Raw genomic sequence first — 20,542 nt, forward strand, 5'->3', positions numbered from 1 at the left:
GGGGAGAGGCAGAGACTCGGGCTTTCAGCTCTTGGCATTGCTGCCGAGCCTGCTGACCAATTAGCGCTAATTGTGCTGGGGTTTGTGGTGTGGTCCTGGAACAGTTATCTGAGGTCACTGCTTTCTGTCACCTGCCGTCTTTGGACTGGGTTTGAGCTATGCTTTCTTCTTTCTGTATTTTTCTCTTTTAAGGAAGAATGCATTATTAACCCTGAGATAATCAGTCACCCTTCAAGTTCAATTTTGAATGTTCCATTTCAAATACTGTAACTCTCGTGGTTAATATTATCTCTTCTTGTTTGCTACAAAGAGAAGCATTCATTTGCTACAAGTTCCAGCACTACAATGTAGTTGAAACAATTTTTTCTCCTCATTCTGTTTCTGAAAATCTTTGGAGTTTAAATGAATAGTCCCAACTTCTTACTATCTGAATTCATCTGAGATTCTGTGAATGGAGTTGGAACAAAAGTTACAGATTACACAAAATATCTTCCCTCCCACCCGTTTTAATATTTATTAGCAAGCACACTACTTTTCTCCTTTGGAAAGGGGAAGAATGGGTCCAGAAGGAAGAAGGAAAAGCCTCTCAGTGGAATTTCACTTCTTTTTTTTTTGCAAGGAGTTTTCATCAAGAGCTAACACCAGTCCCTCAGGTGTTTTCACTTTATGTAGCCTAGTGCAAAGATTAGCTCTGAAATGTCTTCCTTTAGCCCTCGGTAAGAACCCTGCAGGCTTAATCAGGTCAGCTGTTATTTGTAAGCAGGTGACTTAGCCACATAGCTGGAACGTGGGAAGACTGTTGTCCCTTATAATGGGGGTAGCATTGTTTCCTTTATCTGAGTACTTTTAAGAGAAAATAGGGAAAGTAGTTGAGAAGTTTTTGTTGAAGAATTTGGATTTGAACAGGACTTTCCATGAGCCCCTCTTCATGCTGATGTCAAAAGGCTCTTGAAGAGGCTTAGTTACAATCTTGTAGAATCAGACATCTTTTAAAAAATGTTCATTCTGTCTAAAAGCCCTCTTTGCTAGAGGGACGGACTTCAGTGTTGCGCTGTGCAACTCTACTGGGAAGTGAGAACGTTACATGAGGGGTGTTTGTATGAAGGTATCTCTTGTAAGGGAAAAGAAAAAGTAAGGCCTTGGGCAATATGACATGTTACAATACAATTTTGGGCTCTTTATTATAAAGTGTAGCATCTGAAGGTTACTGGACAGTGAAAAAGATTTGCTCTCTGGGAACTAGAAGCAATGAAATCAAGATTTCAGACCTCTCAGGAACTATGGGATGTGCAGAGCACAACAGTTTTGCCTTAGATGAAAGTGAATTCATTTGTTCTCCTTTCTTCCTTTGTGGAGGAGTGGTAACAACCTCCTTCACTGAAAGCAGCTAGCACACTGCCAGCAAAATCCAGATACACTGATAAGCATTTTCCAAGTTTGTCTGATGATTGTGGCTGAAAGTGGAGGAATCCTAGCAAACAGCATTAAAAATATGGACAGCTGTGGATTAGGGATAGATTCAGTAAAGGAAAAGTGTCAGAAGGATAGTTTTGCTAAGAGTTGTTTTTATTTTGACATTGCTGGTGGGTGGCTGTAACAAGAGTAGAATTGTAGCCCGCTTGCATAATATGTCCACTAATTGAGCTTGTCTGTGGCTACTGACCTGTTCCTGTGGCATAAAAGACAATATTCATTTGAGAACACTAGCTGTTGTTGTTGGTACACATGCTGGTCTCTCCATGGCAGCAATGATCTGTCGCACTTTTCAGTGAAATGATCTTACACTGTGGCTGAAGAGGAACTAATTTTTCCCATGTATTCATGTATAACAAAGCTCTGTTTTTAGTTCAACAGGTAATCTGTTCACACGAGAAGAAAAATGAAAGAAAATTATGTGGAGGTTCCATGGAGCCAGCTAACAACAGAAAATGTGAAAACTGAGTGGAAAATAGCTTTGGTAGTGTGTGGTTGATACCTTAGGAGGGAGCTGAATTTAGGAGTAAGTCAGAGTTGTGCTTCAGTTTAAGATGACTGTGTTGTGCGTTGGGTTAAGTGTGTTAATCATTGACTATTCAAGGTTCCTAATAAACATTTGAGGAGGCAATGAATATTTTTTTTAGTGAGTGAAGGCAGGCTTTAGCACTGCTAGGTCTAGTACATTATTGTATGTTCCCTGGACGTTCAAATTGGTTGCGCTGAAACTTAATTAATATTATTCTATAGGAATAGGACATATGAATTCTAAAGGAATTACGGGGTGAACAATGAATTAACAGCTGCAAACCAGAAGGAATGAAGCTCTCTGATTACTGTGGTACTTTTGCATATTTAATATAACTGGTCTGTTAGCATGCTTCCTGTAAGTCTCCTGTGTTATCACCAGTTCAGAGCTACTAAAAACTATGTCAGTCTTAAGCGTAAAAGAGGCACATGTCATCTTTGAGATGGCAAGTAAGGGCCCGTTTGAAAACATAATGCTTGAGTGTTACAGAATTTAGGTTACAAAAGGAGGGGAAACACGAAAAAATACAGAACTAAACAAACAAGCAAAAAAGCCACAGCCAAAAGAATTGCTGGAAAAATAGGTTTTCTACACAGAAGCAATACACATATGTAATATGTATCATATATATGAATATATTAAAACATTTTGATACAAGCATGAAGGAGGACCATATATGCATATATCTGCGTTTTTTCTTGTATGAAATCAAGGGAAATGAAAGGTAATTGGTAGTTGCTATGATACTCTCTGAATGGCAGACCTGGAACAGAATACAACATTTAGAAACAGAAACTGGGGAAGGTACAGGAAGGCTTTAAACTATATCTTCTCCTGGCTTCAGTCCAATTGTATAGGACATGTGAAAGGGGAGCTGTGATTTAGATCACCTCAGAAAGCCCAGGGCATAAAGCTAAGTATGATCATTTGTCTTGTTTAGCAGTTTGATTATAAAGTATGTTTGTATTTTATGTCTGTTTGGTACTGTCCCAGCATCTTTGCAAGAGATAAGTCTTTGGCAATGATACGTGTGTAGAGTGAAAGCGAAAAATAAAATGAAATTAAAGAGACTTCAGGAAGAAAAACAGGTGGCTTAGGGATATGTTATATTGATGGGATGAATTTCATAGTCTTGTCTCACCTAATGGTGGTTTCTTGGAATGTTTTTTGAAGTTAGAATCAACACAGTATTAAATCGAGAGCTGGCAGTCGCTAGTTATTGTACTTGGAGCGCTGAGGCTTCAGTCCATAAGGGGACCTGGAACTTTTATAGGCAAAGCAGCTAGTGTGAATGAAATTTTGGAAAGATAAGACGTAAAATAGTGTGACTAGGCAGTGAGCTATAGAAAACACCCAGCTGCCCAATTGCTGTAGCACTATCTGTTTTGTTCTTGTGATGCAACATTTTAGTGGATGCTCTAAGGTGAAAAAAGTTATATATATATTTCCTTTTTTTTTCCTCAGCAGAATTGCAGAGAATAGTCTCTGTCTACTGCAGAAACACATTAGTGTTGCTGTGTGAGAAGAGCTGAGAGAGCAGGCTGCCTCTGTAACAGCTCTAGAGTTTCCCAGTTCAGAGAGCAAATGAGCTGTGCTCCCCAGCCAAACGTTGGCATTTGTGTGGCTTTTTTAACCTGCCACCCCCTTTCCCCCTTCTTCATACCCGTAAGAGCTCCACCAACACCAAATGAACGTTCTTCTTTCTGTTACAGACCCTTTTCAGGTTTGTTTTCCTAAATGTCTCTGATTTGACTGTTTTGAGCTGCAGAGCTCCTCTGGGTATGCATAAAGAGCTAAAATTAAAAGATGCTACATCTGCTTTTCGTTCCCTCTGGTCTTGGACTGTAAATCTGTGCAGATATACAGGCCACTGCCACCTCTGTGTGTGTGGTTTGGTTTTGGTAAATGTAAGTACAGTTTAATTTCTTTAAATGGAAGAAAGCAAAACAACAACAAAAAAGTAAAATACCAGTCCATTTGGTAGTCCAGCTGATTTTAATGTCCAGCTTAATTGAATATAGCTTGATCACAGCCACGGGAGTTCTAGATAGTTACTGTAATTGATTCCTGGTTACCTTCTCTGTGTGGAAGTTTGAAATCAATTTTTACATGTGCTCCAGGGGAAAATGATGACTCCCCCTTTCCTTTTCTGACCTTTTCTTCCCCCTGTCACCTTTGTAATCGGTTGCTTGGCAAGCATGTCAGTTTCATGTCAGCCGACCCTTGTTTTAGGCCTTGTGGTCCTGGTTTCATTGATTTTCTTCACATTTTATTTCTCAGTGTAGAAAGGAAGGAGAATGGCAAATCGAATTCCGTGGCTGCAGTGAAAATTGTTTTAAGGTTCACCTATGGCATGATATTTGGCAAGTAAAAGAAAAGCTGAAGTGATGCTGTGGTGCTTCCAGGAGGCTCCTGTATGCGCCAGGAGAGCTCTTACCTGGTCGCAGCTCTCCTGCTCACAGCTCTTGAAATGGCGATGAAGGGTCTCCACATCACAGCAGTGAGATGAGGTGCTGGTAGATGTTCCTTGGGGACACACAGTAATTCCAAAGTAAATGTCTGTACCTAGCAGCAGTCAGACCTGCAGGAAATTTTCCCAGTTTATCCACTAGCTTTTCCGTAAGAGAGAATTAAAAAGCAAATTTAGTTTTTTTTTTTTTTTCTTTTTTTTTCTGCTGGCTGCCTTTGAATGAAAATGTTAAATGGGTAATTCAAGGGCAAGCCAATCTTTCAGGTAAAAATGTTAAATGGGTAATTCAAGGGCAAGCCAATTTTTGTAACACCTGTTGATCCACAGCTTGGGTGCAATTTTCACAGTGCTCATCCGCTTTCTGGTGCGCTTGGCTGAACTGGTCCCGCTGACTGCTTCAGCCTCTTGGGTCTCTGACTGGAGAGAAGTTCAGTGGATTCAGTTAAAAGTACACCACGCTTGCAACATACAGAAGGGAAGGGATGCTGCATGGGGTGACACAGCAGTTGCAGTAAAATCACAGACTCTTAAGCTGCTTATGGTAACTGGTTGCAGGTTGGTTGTATGCCGACTTCCTTCACATAATCCAGAGGTCATAGTTGCAGAGCTGGAAATTTTTGTAAAGACAAAATTAAATATAAAAATACATAGTGGTAGTAATCAGGCAGATATATTGTCTGATTGTTTCTGTAAAACAAACAACCAAACGAAAAAAACCCACAACCATCCCTGTACCTAAACTTCTTGCTTTCCATTGGTGAGGAGAAGGGAAGAGAAGAAAGGAGAAAAAGGGGGGAAAAAAAGGCAAAACCACTAGTTATTTCACATAATTTATGGAGAAGAGATTCGGTATCCTAAACTGGTATCTTTGGTGTCTCTTCCTTGGCTGTTCTCTTCCTTCCCTCCTTCCTTCCTTTTTTCTCTGTTCCTGTATGTGTAGCCTTTCTTTGTGATCCCCAGAGCAGCTGCTCTCCTTGTCCAGTCATCAAGCCACAGTGATAAATGTTCTCTGATATGAAGGATGACGTTTACTTCCAGACTTAGTAAGATCAGCTTTCAAATACTCCCTGGCTAAGATTATGTAACATACCGGGACGTGCTGTTCCGTAATTTCAGTCATGTTGGGCCTTCTAGATGACAGCAGTAGGCTTTGTACTCTGGGGTAGACGTAGTGCACTTACCATTGCTATTCATGGCTGTTTCAACTGTTTATATTCCCCGTTTAAGAGACCAGGTTGTGAGTGAATAAGTTTTGGGAAATTCTCCCTTAGGTTACTAAAATGTTCTTTGTCGTGTATTCTAGCTCCATGCCTCTCCTTGACCCCAGAAAGAAACAAGTCCACTTCTCAACACATGGTGTCTGTATCACAATACAAATATATGTCTAAAATGTGGGTCCTTTGCCAAATCTTTCCTTTATTTTTTTCCCCTGCAGCATAAAGCCAAATCCTTAAAATCTGTCTTAGGTAGATAAACTACTGTTTTAAGAAAATCTGGTCCTACAAAGATGAGTGTCGTAGATTTCATTGCTATCAGCACTTATTTTATTTTTTTCAGTATATTTTTGAGCTGTAATGTTTCCAACCACGAATATCTACAAAATGGTCACCTGAGAGCATTTCAGTGCATTCATTGTCAACTGCCTACTGAGAGTACCTGCACAGATCTCCTTCCCTAGGATTGCTCTGTAGGAGGGCAGCGCAAGAGCATGTGTATGCTTTACTTTTTGAGGGAGGATGAAAGCCCTCTTCCCTCCTTTCTGTTGTTTCACTACTAACACTTCCCAGCCGATGCAATATAGGTGGAGATGTTATTGTAAACGTAGACCAGAGTGGTAAATTTTGTCACCTTGTCTTTTGGAGAAACCTGTTCCTGATTTTTCTGGTTAAGAAAGTGCTGTGGATTCAAAGTAGTGGTAGCCAATATCTTGCTCACTGTTAAACTTGCTACTGTCATCTGCTTTCAATGAATTATTCTGACTCTGCAAAGTAAATGTTCAAGAGGTTTTCCTGTGGGACCACTGATATATTAGTGCTTTTGGGGCTGAGCTGTATGTAAAGTTTTAAAATGCACCATACCATGCCTGTGTGATTGCAGTGAAGCTGTGCATAGAAAGCAAAGCTGGTTCCTTATCCAGTCTCGTCTGTCATTGGTACTTTTGCAGGTATGTGAATGGGATCAGCTACCTGTTTTAGTCTGATAAAACGGATTTGGTTTACAATGAAAGACATAGTGCCACAGAGGTATATGATGTGTATGTACCCAAAAGAGCCTTCAAAGTTGCAAATGAATTTAGCAAGAAGCCTTCCTAAGAACATCTATTCCTGATGATAGGCAAATGTGCTCAATTTGCTCCTGGATTTAGAAATAAATGCAGTAAGTTGTGCACTCGTGATTCTGCCTTAGGATTTTCTTGGGAAATTTTTGAGTCAAATGGATTTTTTGTTCAGGTACAACCCTTGGTTTTCTGGCTTACATATGGAAAGATCAATGAGCTCTGTATGCATGTAAGGGACATGTGATGTTTTAAGTAGCATTGGAGATGCACAAATTGAGGTTTGAAACAAGTGACTGACTCAAAGATATTCCCCCTGTATTTGGGGAATTCACAGTTGTATTACTTGGGAGTTTACTACAGAAAGATCAAGCAGATATTTGAGATAATGGTGGGTCTTCATTTTCTAGACATAAAGAAATAATTTGGGTGGTAGGAAAAAGTGATAAAGAGCACAGAGAGATGAGAGTATGACCTGCTTTCTTAGCCAACCGTTGAGATATCTATAGCTATGTCACTTAAGGATATTTGTCTGGTCTGTTGTTAAAGACAGCCAAGAACATACTATTTACAGCTGGTTTTGAGCCAAATTGACTCAGTTTTTTCATGTCTTACCATTACAGCTTTTTGTTGTTGGTATTTAATCCTGATGAAATGAACTTCAGTGAAAATTTCTTCTTTATATTGAAAGAAATATATTGTAGGATCCTTCAGCAACCTACCCTGTGCACTCCCTGACTGTAAATACAGGTATTCCCTACCTGACATGGAAGTTGGCCGGTATGTATTGGAAGACCATTGCAATTTCTCATGTCTCAGTACTTTTTTAGATAATTCATCTTTTCTGTTGCTCTCTGCTGGATTATTTGTTGTTAGTTTAAGTTGTTCGTGGATCTCAGTGCCCAAAACTTGAAGCAGTGTGCCTGTTCAGACCTTGCTAGACCTTGACAGAATGAAAGATTGTTCTGGTGATGTTGCTTTTCCGCACGCTTCTGATTGGCATTGCTGGCTTATGTTCAGCATGGGTCCCAATGGTGTGGCACCCCGATATTTCTTTGTAATGTCATCCTGTTCATCACTTCTCTTGTTGTATTTGCTGTGTTAATTGGCGTTACTCAGTTACAGCACTGGACATTGTTCTCAGAGGTATGCTTTCTTTCCTTTTTCCTAGAAAAGTTCTTAAAATTGCTAACATTTGTTTCTAACTCTTAACCTTTCTTCCAGATTCTTAGTTGCTGCTCACAGCTCAATGTCCTTTGTAAAAATCAGTAAGTTGACTTTGTTGTTGATGAAAATATTTGAAAGGACTGGACTCAAGACAAGTCCCTGTTCAATCTTTCTTTATATGAAACTTGATTGTGAGCTATTCACTATTTAGTGTAGTTTTTTAACTAGGTATGCTTGAATCTGGGATTGCCTTGTAAGGCTCTTGACACTCGGTGAAGTCAAGATGAATGACATTTACTACCACTCCCATATTCCCAAGGCTTGTTATCCTGTCACTGAAAAAAATTGTTAGTCTGACATGATTGATTCTTGACAAATCATGTAGGCTGTTGCTGATTTTCTTGTTATGTTTAAGGTGCTTTTGATGTGCTTACTGTTTTTTTCTTCTTTTTTTTTTTCCCGGAATTGAAGTAAAGCTTACAGGCGCTGAATTCCTCAGTTATTCCTTATCCCCTAATTTAAAGAGATGAATTATGTTTGTGTTTTTCTGCACTCTGTTGGTACTCAGAGATAGCTGCTAATAGCACTGAAATACTTGTTAGACTATTTAAGTATTTTTTGGCAACTTTTCGCAAGTCCACCTGATCTGAGGAAGTCAAACTTACCTAATTACCCTTTGGCCTCTTATTGCCAGTTGTAGCTCAGGTGTTTACTGCTTCATTTCTGGTTTTGGTTATTTAATTATCTGAATGACAGTATTCTTCGTTAGTGAGATTTGAAGTGAAAGGAAAGTATTGAATATTCCTTTCTTCTCAGCATAATTGTTTAATGGCTTCCTTTCCAATCTTGTTATTTGTTTGAATGTGAAAATCTCCCTTTTAAAAATGTAACTGCATAGATAAATACAGTAATTAAGAAATCATTTATTGGCTTTGTACCGAGGAGGAAATTAACCGTTTCCTTAGTGGAATACTTAATATAAAAAATGATGTAATGAAACTTTACTTTTTGTCTTGAAAATAATAGCTTGCCTTTGTATTTTAAGAAAGTAGCATCTGCAGACCTTGAAGCAAACTTTGGCAGAATAATATTGAAGTGAGTCTAGAAATAACCATGCAGAGAGAGTGATCTGAGCTGTAAAAATGCATCATGTATTATTACATGATATTTTGAATTTTTGAGTTTGTCATTGTTTATGAATGGTATGAGATGGGTGCAATTTTGCCTTCCGAAAAAAAAAAAAAATCTTTTTTTAAACATAAGCTATAAACATAGCTATATAGAAGTTGATAGTCCTTTTCTTCTTCTTTCTTCTTCTTTCTTCTTCTTTCTTCTTCTTTCTTCTTCTTTCTTCTTCTTTCTTCTTCTTTCTTCTTCTTCTTTCTTCTTCTTTCTTCTTCTTCTCTTCTCTTTCTTCTTCTTTCTTCTTCTTTCTTCTTCTTTCTTCTTCTTTCTTCTTTCTTCTTCTTTCTTCTTCTTCTTCTTTCTTTCTTCTTTCTTCTTCTTCTTCTTCTTCTTCTTTCTTCTTCTTTCTTCTTCTTTCTTCTTCTTCTTCTTCTTCTTCTTCTTTCTTCTTCTTTCTTCTTCTTTCTTCTTCTTTCTTCTTCGTTCTTCTTCTTCTTCTTCTTCTTCTTTCTTCTTCTTTCTTCTTCTTTCTTCTTTCTCTTCTTCTTCTTTTCTTCTTCTTCTTTCTTCTTCTTTTCTTCTTCTTTCTTTCTTCTTTCTTCTTTCTTCTTCTTTCTTCTTCTTTCTTCTTCTTCCTTCTTCTTCCTTCTTCTTCCTTCTTCTTCCTTCTCTTCTTCTTCCTTCTTCTTCCTTCTTCTTCCTGTCTCTTCCTTCCTTCTTCTTCTCTTCCTTCTTCCTTCTCTTCTTCTTCTTCTTCCTTCTTCTTCCTTCTTCTCTTCCTTCTTCTTCCTTCTTCTTCCTTCTTCCTTCTTCTTCCTTCTTCTTCCTTCTTCTTCTTCCTTCTTCTTCCTTCTTCTTCTCTTCTTCCTTCCTTCTTCTTCCTTCTTCTTCCTTCTTCTTCCTTCTTCTTCCTTCTTCTTCCTTCTTCTTCCTTCTTCTTCCTTCTTCTTCCCTTCTTCTTCCTTCTTCTTTCCTTCTTCTTCCTTCTTCTTCCTTCTTCTTCTTCCTTCTTCTTCCTTCTTCTTCCTTCTTCTTCCTTCTTCCTTCCTTCTTCTTCCTTCTTCTTCCTTCTTCTTCTTCCTCTCTTCTTCCTTCTTCTTCCTTCTTTCTTCCTTCTTCTTCCTTTCTTCTTCTCTTCTTCTTCCTTCTTCTTCCTTCTTCTTCCTTCTTCTTCCTTCTTCTTCCTTCTCTTCCTCTTCTTCCTTCTTCTTCCTTCTTCTTCCTTCTTCTTCTTCCTTCTTCTTCCTTCTTTCTTCTTCTTCTTCTTCTTCCTCTTCTTCTTCCTTCTTCTTCCTTTCTTCTTCCTTCTTCTTCCTTCTTCTTCCTTCTTCTTTCCTTCTTCTTCCTTCTTCTTCCTTCTTCTTCCTTTCTTCTTCCTTCTTCTTCCTTCTTCTTCCTTCTTCTTCTTCTTCTTCTTCCTTCTTCTTCCTTCTTCTTCCTTCTTCTTCCTTCTTCTTCCTTCTTCTTCCTTCTTCTTCCTTCTTCTTCCTTCTTCTTCCTTCTTCTTCCTTCTTCTTCCTTCTTCTTCCTTCTTCTTCCTTCTTCTTCCTTCTTCTTCCTTCTCTTCCTTCTTCTTCCTTCTTCTTCCTTCTTCTTCTTCTTCTTCCTTCTTCTTCCTTCTTCTTCCTTCTTCTTCCTTCTTCTTCCTTCTTCTTCCTTCTTCTTCTTCTTCTTCCTTCTTCTTCCTTCTTTTCCTTCTTCTTCCTTCTTCTTCCTTCTTCTTCCTTCTTCTTCCTTCTTCTTCTTCTTCTTCTTCCTTCTCTTCCTTCTTCTTCCTTCTTCTTCTTCTTCTTCCTTCTTCTTCCTTCTTCTTCCTTCTTCTTCCTTCTTCTTCCCTTCTCTCTTCTCTTCTTCTTCCTTCTTCTTCCTTCTTCTTCTTCTTCTTCTTCCTTCTTCTTCCTTCTTCTTCCTTCTTCTTCCTTCTTCTTCCTTCTTCTTCCTTCTTCTTCCTTCTTCTTCCTTCTTCTTCCTTCTTCTTCCTTCTTCTTCTTCTTCTTCTTCCTTCTTCCTTCTTTTCTTCCTTCTTCTTCCTTCTTCTTCCTTCTTCTTCCTTCTTCTTCCTTCTTCTTCCTTCTTCTTCCTTCTTCTTCTTCTTTCTTCTTCTTCTTCTTCTTCTTCTCTTTCTTCTTCTTTCTTACTTCTTCTTCTTCTCCTTCTTCTTCTTTCTTCTTCTCTTCTTCTTTCTTCTTTCTTCTTTCTTCTTCTTTCTTCTTCTTTCTTCTTCTTCTTCTTCTTCTTCTTCTTCTTCTTCTTCTTCTTCTTCTTCCTTCTTTCTTTCTTCTTCTTTCTTCTTCTTTCTTCTTCTTTCTTCTTCTTCTTCTTTCTTCTTCTTTCTTCTTCTTTCTTCTTTCTTCTTCTTTCTTCTTCTTTCTTCTTCTTTCTTCTTCTTTCTTCTTCTTTCTTCTTCTTTCTTCTTCTTTCTTCTTCTTTCTTCTTCTTTCTTCTTCTTTCTTCTTCTTTCTTCTTCTTTCTTCTTCTTTCTTCTTCTTTCTTCTTCTTTCTTCTTTCTTCTTCTTTCTTCTTCTTTCTTCTTCTTTCTTCTTCTTTCTTCTTCTTCTTTCTTTCTTCTTCTTTCTTCTTCTTTCTTCTTCTTTCTTCTTTCTTTCTTCTTTCTTTCTTCTTTCTTTCTTCTTTCTTTCTTCTTTCTTTCTTCTTTCTTTCTTCTTTCTTTCTTCTTTCTTTCTTCTTTCTTTCTTCTGTTCTTATAAGTACTGTAGATTTAGAACCTGAATTTAGTATTTTAATGGAGCAGATGTGGACACTTCAAAACAGCCCTTGTCTGTCCCGTTTTCCCTGTCCCTGTATTTTATTTTTTTCAGAGAAGAAAGTAAAGTTGTTTTGCCTCTTGGTGTAATGTTTTTTATAATCTAGACATACCCAAATTATGTTTTCTAGGAAAAGATTTTGCTTAGTTTGTCATAGTTAAATGTAGACCTCGGTACGATCATTGAAGTTGTTTGGATAAGCTTTTCTGTTCCATTAGGACTGTGGGGAGTTTCTTTCTTACAGCAAGTTTCTTCTAATTCAGCTTACTGAATAGTGTGGATTTGCAGTGATTGCCATAGGACTGTAATGCTTACATGAGAAGTCTGTTAGAATTTTTATATGTAGAGGTCTGAAAATATCTGGGTAGCATTTCACCCTTAGGAGGGGAATAGCAATACATGGTGATGGTTTTTAAAGCACTACTGGTCTGCTTCTCTTATTTCTCTGTGAAAGGAAGAAAGATGGAAAACAGATGAACATGGGAATAAAACTTAGGAGCAGAGTAGTTCTCTCTTGGGGTAACTTAAAATTCAAATTACAATTATTAGGAGTATTTTGCTTGGTTTAAATTGCTAATTACCATACACAATTATTTTCTTCTGTGTATTTTTTATTTAGCTGTATAAACCCCTCAAATAACTTGATTTAGTTGCTATCATGTGCTGTTATTATGTTCCATCGTACTCAGACTTTCCTTTACTTAGCATAAGTAATAGAACTAGAGTGTATGCGAGACACTTTTATAGGTTTTTGAAGTATCCACTTTAAAAAGAACTCATTTTATGATGTTGGAAAGTAGCGATGTCTTTGGAACAAAGTCCACATTTATTCATATACTTTAGGACAAGAATTTGGCAATGCCTTCATACTTAAGGGTAAATGTGGGAATGAATGATGCCTAGCGTGACTGAGACTTACCTATTGCTGTTTAAGGGTATTCATGTAGACCTCGCTGAAATTATAATGCAGTGTCCACTAGGCACTAGAAAGTAGGCAGGAATGGTGCCTCTACTGCACCCACGCTGGGGAAGACAGCACTTCTTGAAAGTTTTTTGGCTTACTGGAAATTGAGCCCATCATGAAACGTGTTGCTGGTGAATGGTAGATGGAAAATATGCATGGAGGGAAAAAAAAAAAAAAAACAACAAAAATTCTGCTCTGATCACTTTAAGCATGGAAAATTGAAGTGGAGGGAATTAGAAAGGATTAAGAAATTGTTTTCCATTTCTTCCTTTAAAGACTGTGAAAGGCTTAGTAGTAAGCGGCAAATTGTTTAAGCAGATGATAAATGTTTGAAGGCACTGTGTTTCCTTGTAGGTCTTTTTAAAAAAGTGAATTAAAGAAAACAACAAAACCAAAAAGCTTAGTGATAGTTTCACAAACTGTATTTTTCTGAAACACATAATACAAATTGACAGGCATAACTACTTAAGGAATTATAAAAAGAAAAATTAAGGTAAATGCTACTTCAATATTGATACCTAGTAATAAAGAAAAAGAAAAATCAAAGGCAGACTGGTTTAATGACATTCTGAAGTGGAAATACACACAAAGACGTGCTGGGCATAGCCACATCTCCCAAGGTAGAGAGTCCATCTTTGATTTGTAATTTATTAACTGTTTATATTCGGTCCTGCAGTGAATCCAAGGGAAAACTACAGTAAAATGTGTTTAGCAGAAATGCATGCCAAAAAGATCCAAAAGATTGAAGTCCTCAACCTGTCTATGCAGATGCACTGACCACTATACAAATGCTGTGCTACTCTCACACCTTCCTGTTGGGCGTTTTCTGCCTTTTATCTGTTTTCCACTTTATCTGTTTTCTGCTGGAAAACAAGTCTTAGAGCATCTCAAGGGAGGGTAGTCTCTGCTCTCTTTTGTTTTCTACAGGTGTCAGTTTTATAAAGAAACACAGTGCCGTGGGAAATCTGCTGCTGGAATTCATTTGCTGCTGGTTGCTGCCTCCTCTCGTGCAGTCTCGTGTTCTCAACCTGCCTTCCTCCCCCGGCTGTCCTGGTGCTTTCTGCATGCATTACAGCCTGCCTGCAGCCTCGGCTCTGCGCTCGAGCACCGTTCGGTGTGGGGAAGGTCTGGGCTGCGGGGCTGCTGGCTGCGAGGAGAGCACAGCTGGTGGCCACGGGCAGCTGGTCGCGCTCTCTGAAGGCCTCGGTGTAAGCCACGGGGTGGAACCAACAGCAAAAACCTGCCGGAGTCTTGTTGGCACTCATTTCCCCTGTCTGGTCTCCCTCGTTCTTCTCGTTGTGGGTTTTTTAAATGGTGGGTGGATGCTTAGTGTCTTGCCAGGTTTTTGGCTGTGCTTTTGTTCTTTTGTTTTCTGTTCTCCCTCCCACATACTCGCTTCTGTAACCATTTATAACACTCATTTGCATTCTCTGTATTCTCAACAGAAGATGATATTTGCCAGACTTGAGACAAATGGTTTTTTTTTTTCCAACTTGAGGTGAAGTTGTCGTTTTCTGCCTGCCTTACTAATTTGCCTCATGGAATGTTTGGCATCTCCCGTTGATTTAAAATTTTGGGCTGTGATCTCATGATTCAAAAGCTCAGTATGCAACCATACCAATCCAATATGAGAAGGTTAAAAGCAATTTTAGCTCTTTTCCCAGTTTGTTCCCTAAGAGTTAACTTACTGCTTTGTCAGTATCATGTAACAGTATTTGTGGTTAGTAAATTTTTCTGAACTTCTTGGAGAAAACAGCAACAACAAATCTTAAGCGTGTACATCTTAAACATCAGCTCCGTGATAAATGTGTGGGGTTTTTACCATCCAAATAGACGTAGGTGACTTCTGTTTGAGGCATTGCTTAATTACACCGGCCGTCACTATTAGCATCCAATTAATGCAATTTACATTTGTTTATGATCGTTTTCTCCCTTGGGATAGGGATTTATATTTTAATAGCCTCAATAAAGAATAATAAATTATTCAAGTCTTTCAGAAGTTAGGGTTGAGTTGTTCCATAAATTAAAAGCTTTTCCAAAACAAACAGTTCACTTAAAACATTAATCTTAACTAAGTTTACTTCCTGCCTCCCCCAGCTCCCTCCCCTCTTCCCCCCCATAAATTTTAGCCATGATGAAGCAGGCCTTTTTGCTAAGACAGAGTGGGCTAGCAGTCACCCAATGTCAGTGATGTCTACATAGTGCTAGTGTTTTCCTTCCTACTGTACCATGAAACATGGAGATTTAATATACGAGTAGAGCAGTGATATTGCTGTGGATTGAATCGTTTGTCAAACAAACAAACCCATATCTCACTGATAATATTTCAGTATTGAAAACCTTTCATATTCTAAATGTTTTCTCATTTGAAGCCACAGCTCTACAATTCCTCTCAGTGTATGACATTAAATAGTCAGAAGTGATCTTAAAGGGTATGAGTCACCAATACATGCACTTTCAGAGGCTCAATTTTCCATGCATTTTTCCATGCCTACTGCTTTTGGCTTGCGTAAGCAAGTTTCTCCTTTCAGAAGACCTTTCTTCTAGGCATGTGCTGTCATCAAACTTGTCAAAATGGGAAGAGTCATGCTATTTGAGCTGACTGAATGAGTTTCATATGTAATAGGTATTCCACTATAGGTCACCTGCAAAAGAGCAGGAACTGGGGAGTGGTCATTCCACAGTGGGTGACCTTCCAGTCCCCACACCACTATAGACTCACTTGACAGACTTTGTCTGTTTGTCACTTCTAATGTCACAGTGAAATAGTTTTATAGTGATAATAGAGGAGATCCATAAGGTTTGGGGGATCTTTGTCTGTTTATAGGAAGGCCAGGAATTTCTAGAAATTTCCTCCCAGTCATAAAATAGTAAGTGACAGTTGTGTTAGCTGAAAGTAGATGCTAAACTGAAAGTCTTCTGATGGTTCTTTCTCCTACAACTTTTGTAAACCTAATGTTAAGGCCAATTAACATTTTTTTGAAGCGTATTACACACACAGCATGAGTCTGTATGTATAAAGCTTAGTTTAGTATTATATAACAGTAAAGGACGAAAGAAAGGTGATCCAAAGTCTAATTGTATTATGAAGTCCCTCTGTTATATACTGCTTAAGGCGTAACAGTACACAGTGATTTAAAAAAAAAAAAAAAACATTTTGAAGACTTAATGAATTTTTGTCATTTAAATACTTCTTTTTTTGCTATATTTATATTTGAAAGGAAAAGTCTCTGAAAAATGATAATTAAAACACTTTAAACATTTAAAAGATATAAAAAGAAGAAAATACAAATACTAATTTGTCTTGACTGATGTTACCTTTCATCTTACTGTCTGCTTGCCTCTCTTTCTGCATTTGAATGCAGGAAGATCTATGGGTGGGGGACTGAAATGAGATACATCAGTTGTGAGGGTGTATTGCAGGGGAAGCCTGCGGTGTGGATAGAGGCAAGTAAGTAGAAGAGAGACAGTAATGATGACCCTGTCAAGGCCAGGAAGCCAACTTGATTAAGAATCTCCTTAGACCCTTTTAGGATCACAGTAGGCAAAGGACTACTGCAGCAAGTATATGAGCAAGTATTCCCATGCTTGTCATGGGCGATAAATGAGCAATGATTGTGTTCCAAACTTCAGGCTCAGATTAATTGTGTTGTGCACTGAAAAGATGGATTTTTTTTATCCTTTTTCTCTCTGTTCTCTATTTCCTAATAGTCTAGCATTTTTAATGTATTGCTGTAGACCCAAGGCTGTGTTTGTGGCACTACATGATGAAGCATAATAGTAGGAAATGTTTCCATTTGATGAGCAATAGACAGAGGAGCTCTTTCAGGCCTTTGCGTTCTTGTATTTTGTTTGCAAAAGCAGAATGTGAAATTTGTCACTATCATCTCTGGCTAGGCTGGGAAATAATTTTATGTTTGATTATTAGTGAATGTCTTTCCTAATGAGCTATACACAATAATATCTTGTCATACCTTTGAGTAGTACTTATTTATCTTTGCTATAGGGTTTGAACCTTACCAGCCTTAATAAAACAGTTATAAGACTGGGGAAAAAATAAATTGCTGTAGCTGATCCGGGTGCCTACCAAGCAATACAGTTAAGTAGCATCAGCAAGTTCCTGATCCCCCAGAGCTGCTGGTGCTGCTCCTGTGGTGAGAATGGGGTCAGGCCGCTGGGGTGCTCTCTGGGCTTGGGCAGAGGGCGACGTGGTAGTCTCCTCTATCCCTTGTATTCAAAAGATTTTTACTTCTCCTATATTAAAAGCTACTTTGTTAGTATAGCAACTTTTAAAAGAGCGTAAGTTCTGTTAGAGGAAGGAATTGCCTTGTGAAATGGAAATGAAAGATACAAGACTTGAATTAAATGCTTTGTGGTTCACATATGTATTTATTTAGGTAAATACATAGGTTTTAGCAAATGTATGCTGGCTACTTTATGTGAATAAAAAGAAAGTTTCTGCCTAGAGTTCGTTATTAAGTGAATGATATCTTTGGAAATCAAAACCACTGATTTTTTTTTCCTGTTAAAAATCATATCCGTAAAGCAGCCTAATAATTATTTGTCTCACAAGACTTACATGGAAGCAAATGGAGGAAATGTCCTCTGTGGCAGTGTGGGTCAATGAAATGTTTGGGAATCTGCCAGCTTCAAATTGAAACTTGATTGCTTGTTTGTTATATCATAAACTTAATCACTAACTAAATAATAAGATTTGGTCTCTTTGCATGCTGCTTACACTGAAAAGCATATACAGGTTTTAAATAATGTCTTAAAGGTTAAAATAACCTCTTTAGGATTACATCAGCAAGCTATACTTGTATTTTTAATATGTTCCAGTGACCCAAGTAAAGCAGTAATGCATCTGATTTGTCATCACTGTGTCTGTCTTGACAGAAATGTCTGGCCTTAGTGATTACCCTTGCTTTCAGATGAAAATTTGTGGTCTTCTGTCAATTGAGCAAACTGATCTTCAGTCCTTTTTTTGTATAGTATTGTTGTAACTTTAAGGCAACATGCAAAATGACGTACTGTCTTTTTTGAGACAGGTAAGCACAGGGTTATTAAAGGTGAGCCATATCTAAATGGCAGGTTGTGTGTTGTGATGGTGCCTGAAGTGTCTAGCACTAGAGACTTTGGTTTCATGCTGGAGGCAGTGTAGACAGCAGTGCTGCAGAGCAGGTAATATCAGTTTGACCAGGTCTACTCCAAGGAAATGAGAACAATTTGTAGTCTTTTTACATTTATATTTCATATGTTGCATGTTAGTGTTTAAAAATAAAATGAACTGGCTCTCTAGGCCAATGAGCTAGTTTAATTAGAGCCTCCATAAAGCTTTAGTCCTGTTTCTAGAGACATTTTCAGGAGCAAAGATGTCTCCAAAGTGGTGTGCGTTTTCAGTGCAGCAATGTAACGTTTTTAAAAGGGAAGTGCTGCCAAATCTCTCTCTCCTCTTCTCTACTGACTGGTTGTTGAATTGCACCTGTTGGTTCTGGGTTTGGATAGGACCTATTGCAACAGCCAAATCACTTTTCCGAAGAGTTGTTGAAGGTAAGGAGCTGCTAGCATTCAGATGGATTTTTCTGCGTCTGCCATTAATTTATTAGAAAAGTTTATTCCTGAACTGTGTGTGTGTGTTCATACCTAGTGATAGCACCTCTAGTTACTGAGTACTTTTGCCGTTGCATGTTTTTCTTGACTCTTTACTCTCCTGGGCTACCCCACAACTACTGCTGCTGCTTCAGCTTTCTTTGGAGGATGAGACTGGCACAAGAATCCTGTCTCCATCTTTTGCACCATCCCAGCAACCTTGGTTGTGAAGCGATTGTAGACAGCCTCTCTCTTGCAATTTTCCCCTTCTGTGTGGATCCAGAGTTGGCCGTCTCAGTATCTTGCCATGTTGTTACAGATCAGTTGCTGAATCAAAGATAGTTAGCAAGCTTTTTGTTTTGAACTGTGTTACAAACCACAAGATCTAGAATTTCTGCAGTGAGTTCAAGTGCCACAGACATGTTGTAGGATGCTCTTCAGAGACTGCTAATCTCTCTGGAGACTAGGCATAGGGAAGAAGCCATGATACGTGTCAAGAAAATGTGAATGGGCTTGTGAAATGAGATGGCTGGTTATGATAATTATATTTTACCTAAACATAAAGCAGCATTGAATTTTGTGCTGGCATGTTTGTGGGCATATGTTTATTTCAAGGGGGTTCTTGGTGGAGAACATTGACTTTGCAGGCAAGGCAGTCACTGTAGCCTACTTCAGCCCATTGTCTTGATAGCAACCTCTGTCGGCCAATTTAATGCCACCTCAGATGTTTGCTGTACCATAGCCTCCGTAGGTTGGTTGTCCTGATGGGTGCTCTTCTGTACTGACAGATCCTCGTGGAGTTTGGCTTACAGCATCTGTGGAGAGTTGGCGCAAACAGTTCCCTGCTGCTGGAATTGTAATGCTTAATCTGTTGGACAGGCTAATCTATCATAACAGTGAGTTCTTGTAAGTGTTGATTGTTTACAAAAGAGAACAAAGTACTAAGCTATAGGAGTTTATCTATGGATATAAGGAGAAAACAAAACGCGACAACCTAGAAGTACAGCAGGCATCCTAGGTATTATTTTCTGCCAAATCGACAGACTGATGTTTAGAACAAATTAATCTACTTTAATCCAGTTGCAGTTTTCTGTTGGCAGAAGATTAATGGTTTTAATTATCATCAAGTAGCATTTATAGTGCATGATAATCATGGCAGTTTTCAGAAGTAGAAATTAAAACCTAAAGAATTTGCAGTGTTAATCAAAGCAAGCGATAAATATAGTACAACGTGATAGGAGAGGGTGAGTTTTTTAAAAAGCAGTCTATTATTTGCTAAATTGTAAATGCATTGTTGGCAGGTTTTTTATCATTATTATTTTTAGCAATGGAACAAAAATAGGTGATGCTAGTACTAGAAAGCAAGTGGTTGTAAGTAAGTAGGGGAAGCTTAGTGCAGTGTATGAGGAATCTTATCCAGGTATCCCGACAGCAGGTAGGTGTGATGTGCAAATAGGAGACTGAAGAGAGTCTCCAAACAGTATGTGAAAGTGCTATGAAAATGAGATGTTTGGTCATGTTAGTTTGAGCAATAGAAGAAAGAAACTGTTTTCTGCCTGGCACATTGATTAGATTAAGAGGTACTTTAGGAAGGCCAGGAAGGAAAGGGCTATTGTAGCTAGAACAAGAAAGAAGCATGACATAGGGCTGTTTTCTAGCAGCTGGTGAGGAATAGATACACTTCCTAAATAGTCTAGAGGGATGAAACAGTATTGATTAAAAACAAGTCATGGGGTAGTTACAGAAAACTGGCGGGATGGTGAGATGGTTCCTTATGGAGCTGCTGGGCAGAAATACGGTGGTGGCTCTGTGATGAGTTACTAATATAGCTTAGTTAGCTTAGTGATGGCTTTGATGTCTGTGGTAACTAGAAAATACTGGGGATCACAGAAGTGGTAACCATTTAAATGAAAGCAGTTGTTAGAAGAATCAACACGAGTCTTCTGGAATACTGTTTGTTATGGAGTAGTGTTCTCAAACCTTTGTGCTTGAGAAAAGAAATTCAGCCGAGTGGTACCTTGCATTTTAGTCCCTTTGTAAGCATTCAACATCTCACTGCATCATGTGGCATCCTACTTTTATTCTTAATTTTATGAATTATTAATTTAGAATTATTCTTCATTTTATGTGAAAAATAATTCCTCAGTACGTTACAGGTTATTATCTGGTATCCAAGTATTTCCAA

General features: G+C 38.3%; 2 protein-coding genes across 8 annotated transcripts in view; one reads left to right on the forward strand and one right to left on the reverse strand.

Moving 5' to 3' along the window:
- Nucleotides 1-20,542, forward strand: part of UTRN (utrophin) — a 375,635-nt gene that overhangs the window by 171,849 nt on the left and 183,244 nt on the right. The window lies entirely within an intron of this gene.
- On the reverse strand, nucleotides 8,924-14,033 carry LOC136790603 (trichohyalin-like). The gene is given in 4 exon segments (XM_066995504.1): nucleotides 8,924-10,049; nucleotides 10,052-10,428; nucleotides 10,739-11,765; nucleotides 13,694-14,033. Coding segments are annotated over 4 exon segments (2,604 nt in total). The 3' UTR covers nucleotides 8,924-9,189.

The sequence above is a fragment of the Anser cygnoides genome, chromosome 3 (assembly GCF_040182565.1).
Source record: "Anser cygnoides isolate HZ-2024a breed goose chromosome 3, Taihu_goose_T2T_genome, whole genome shotgun sequence".
NCBI classification, from domain to species: Eukaryota; Metazoa; Chordata; class Aves; order Anseriformes; family Anatidae; genus Anser; species Anser cygnoides.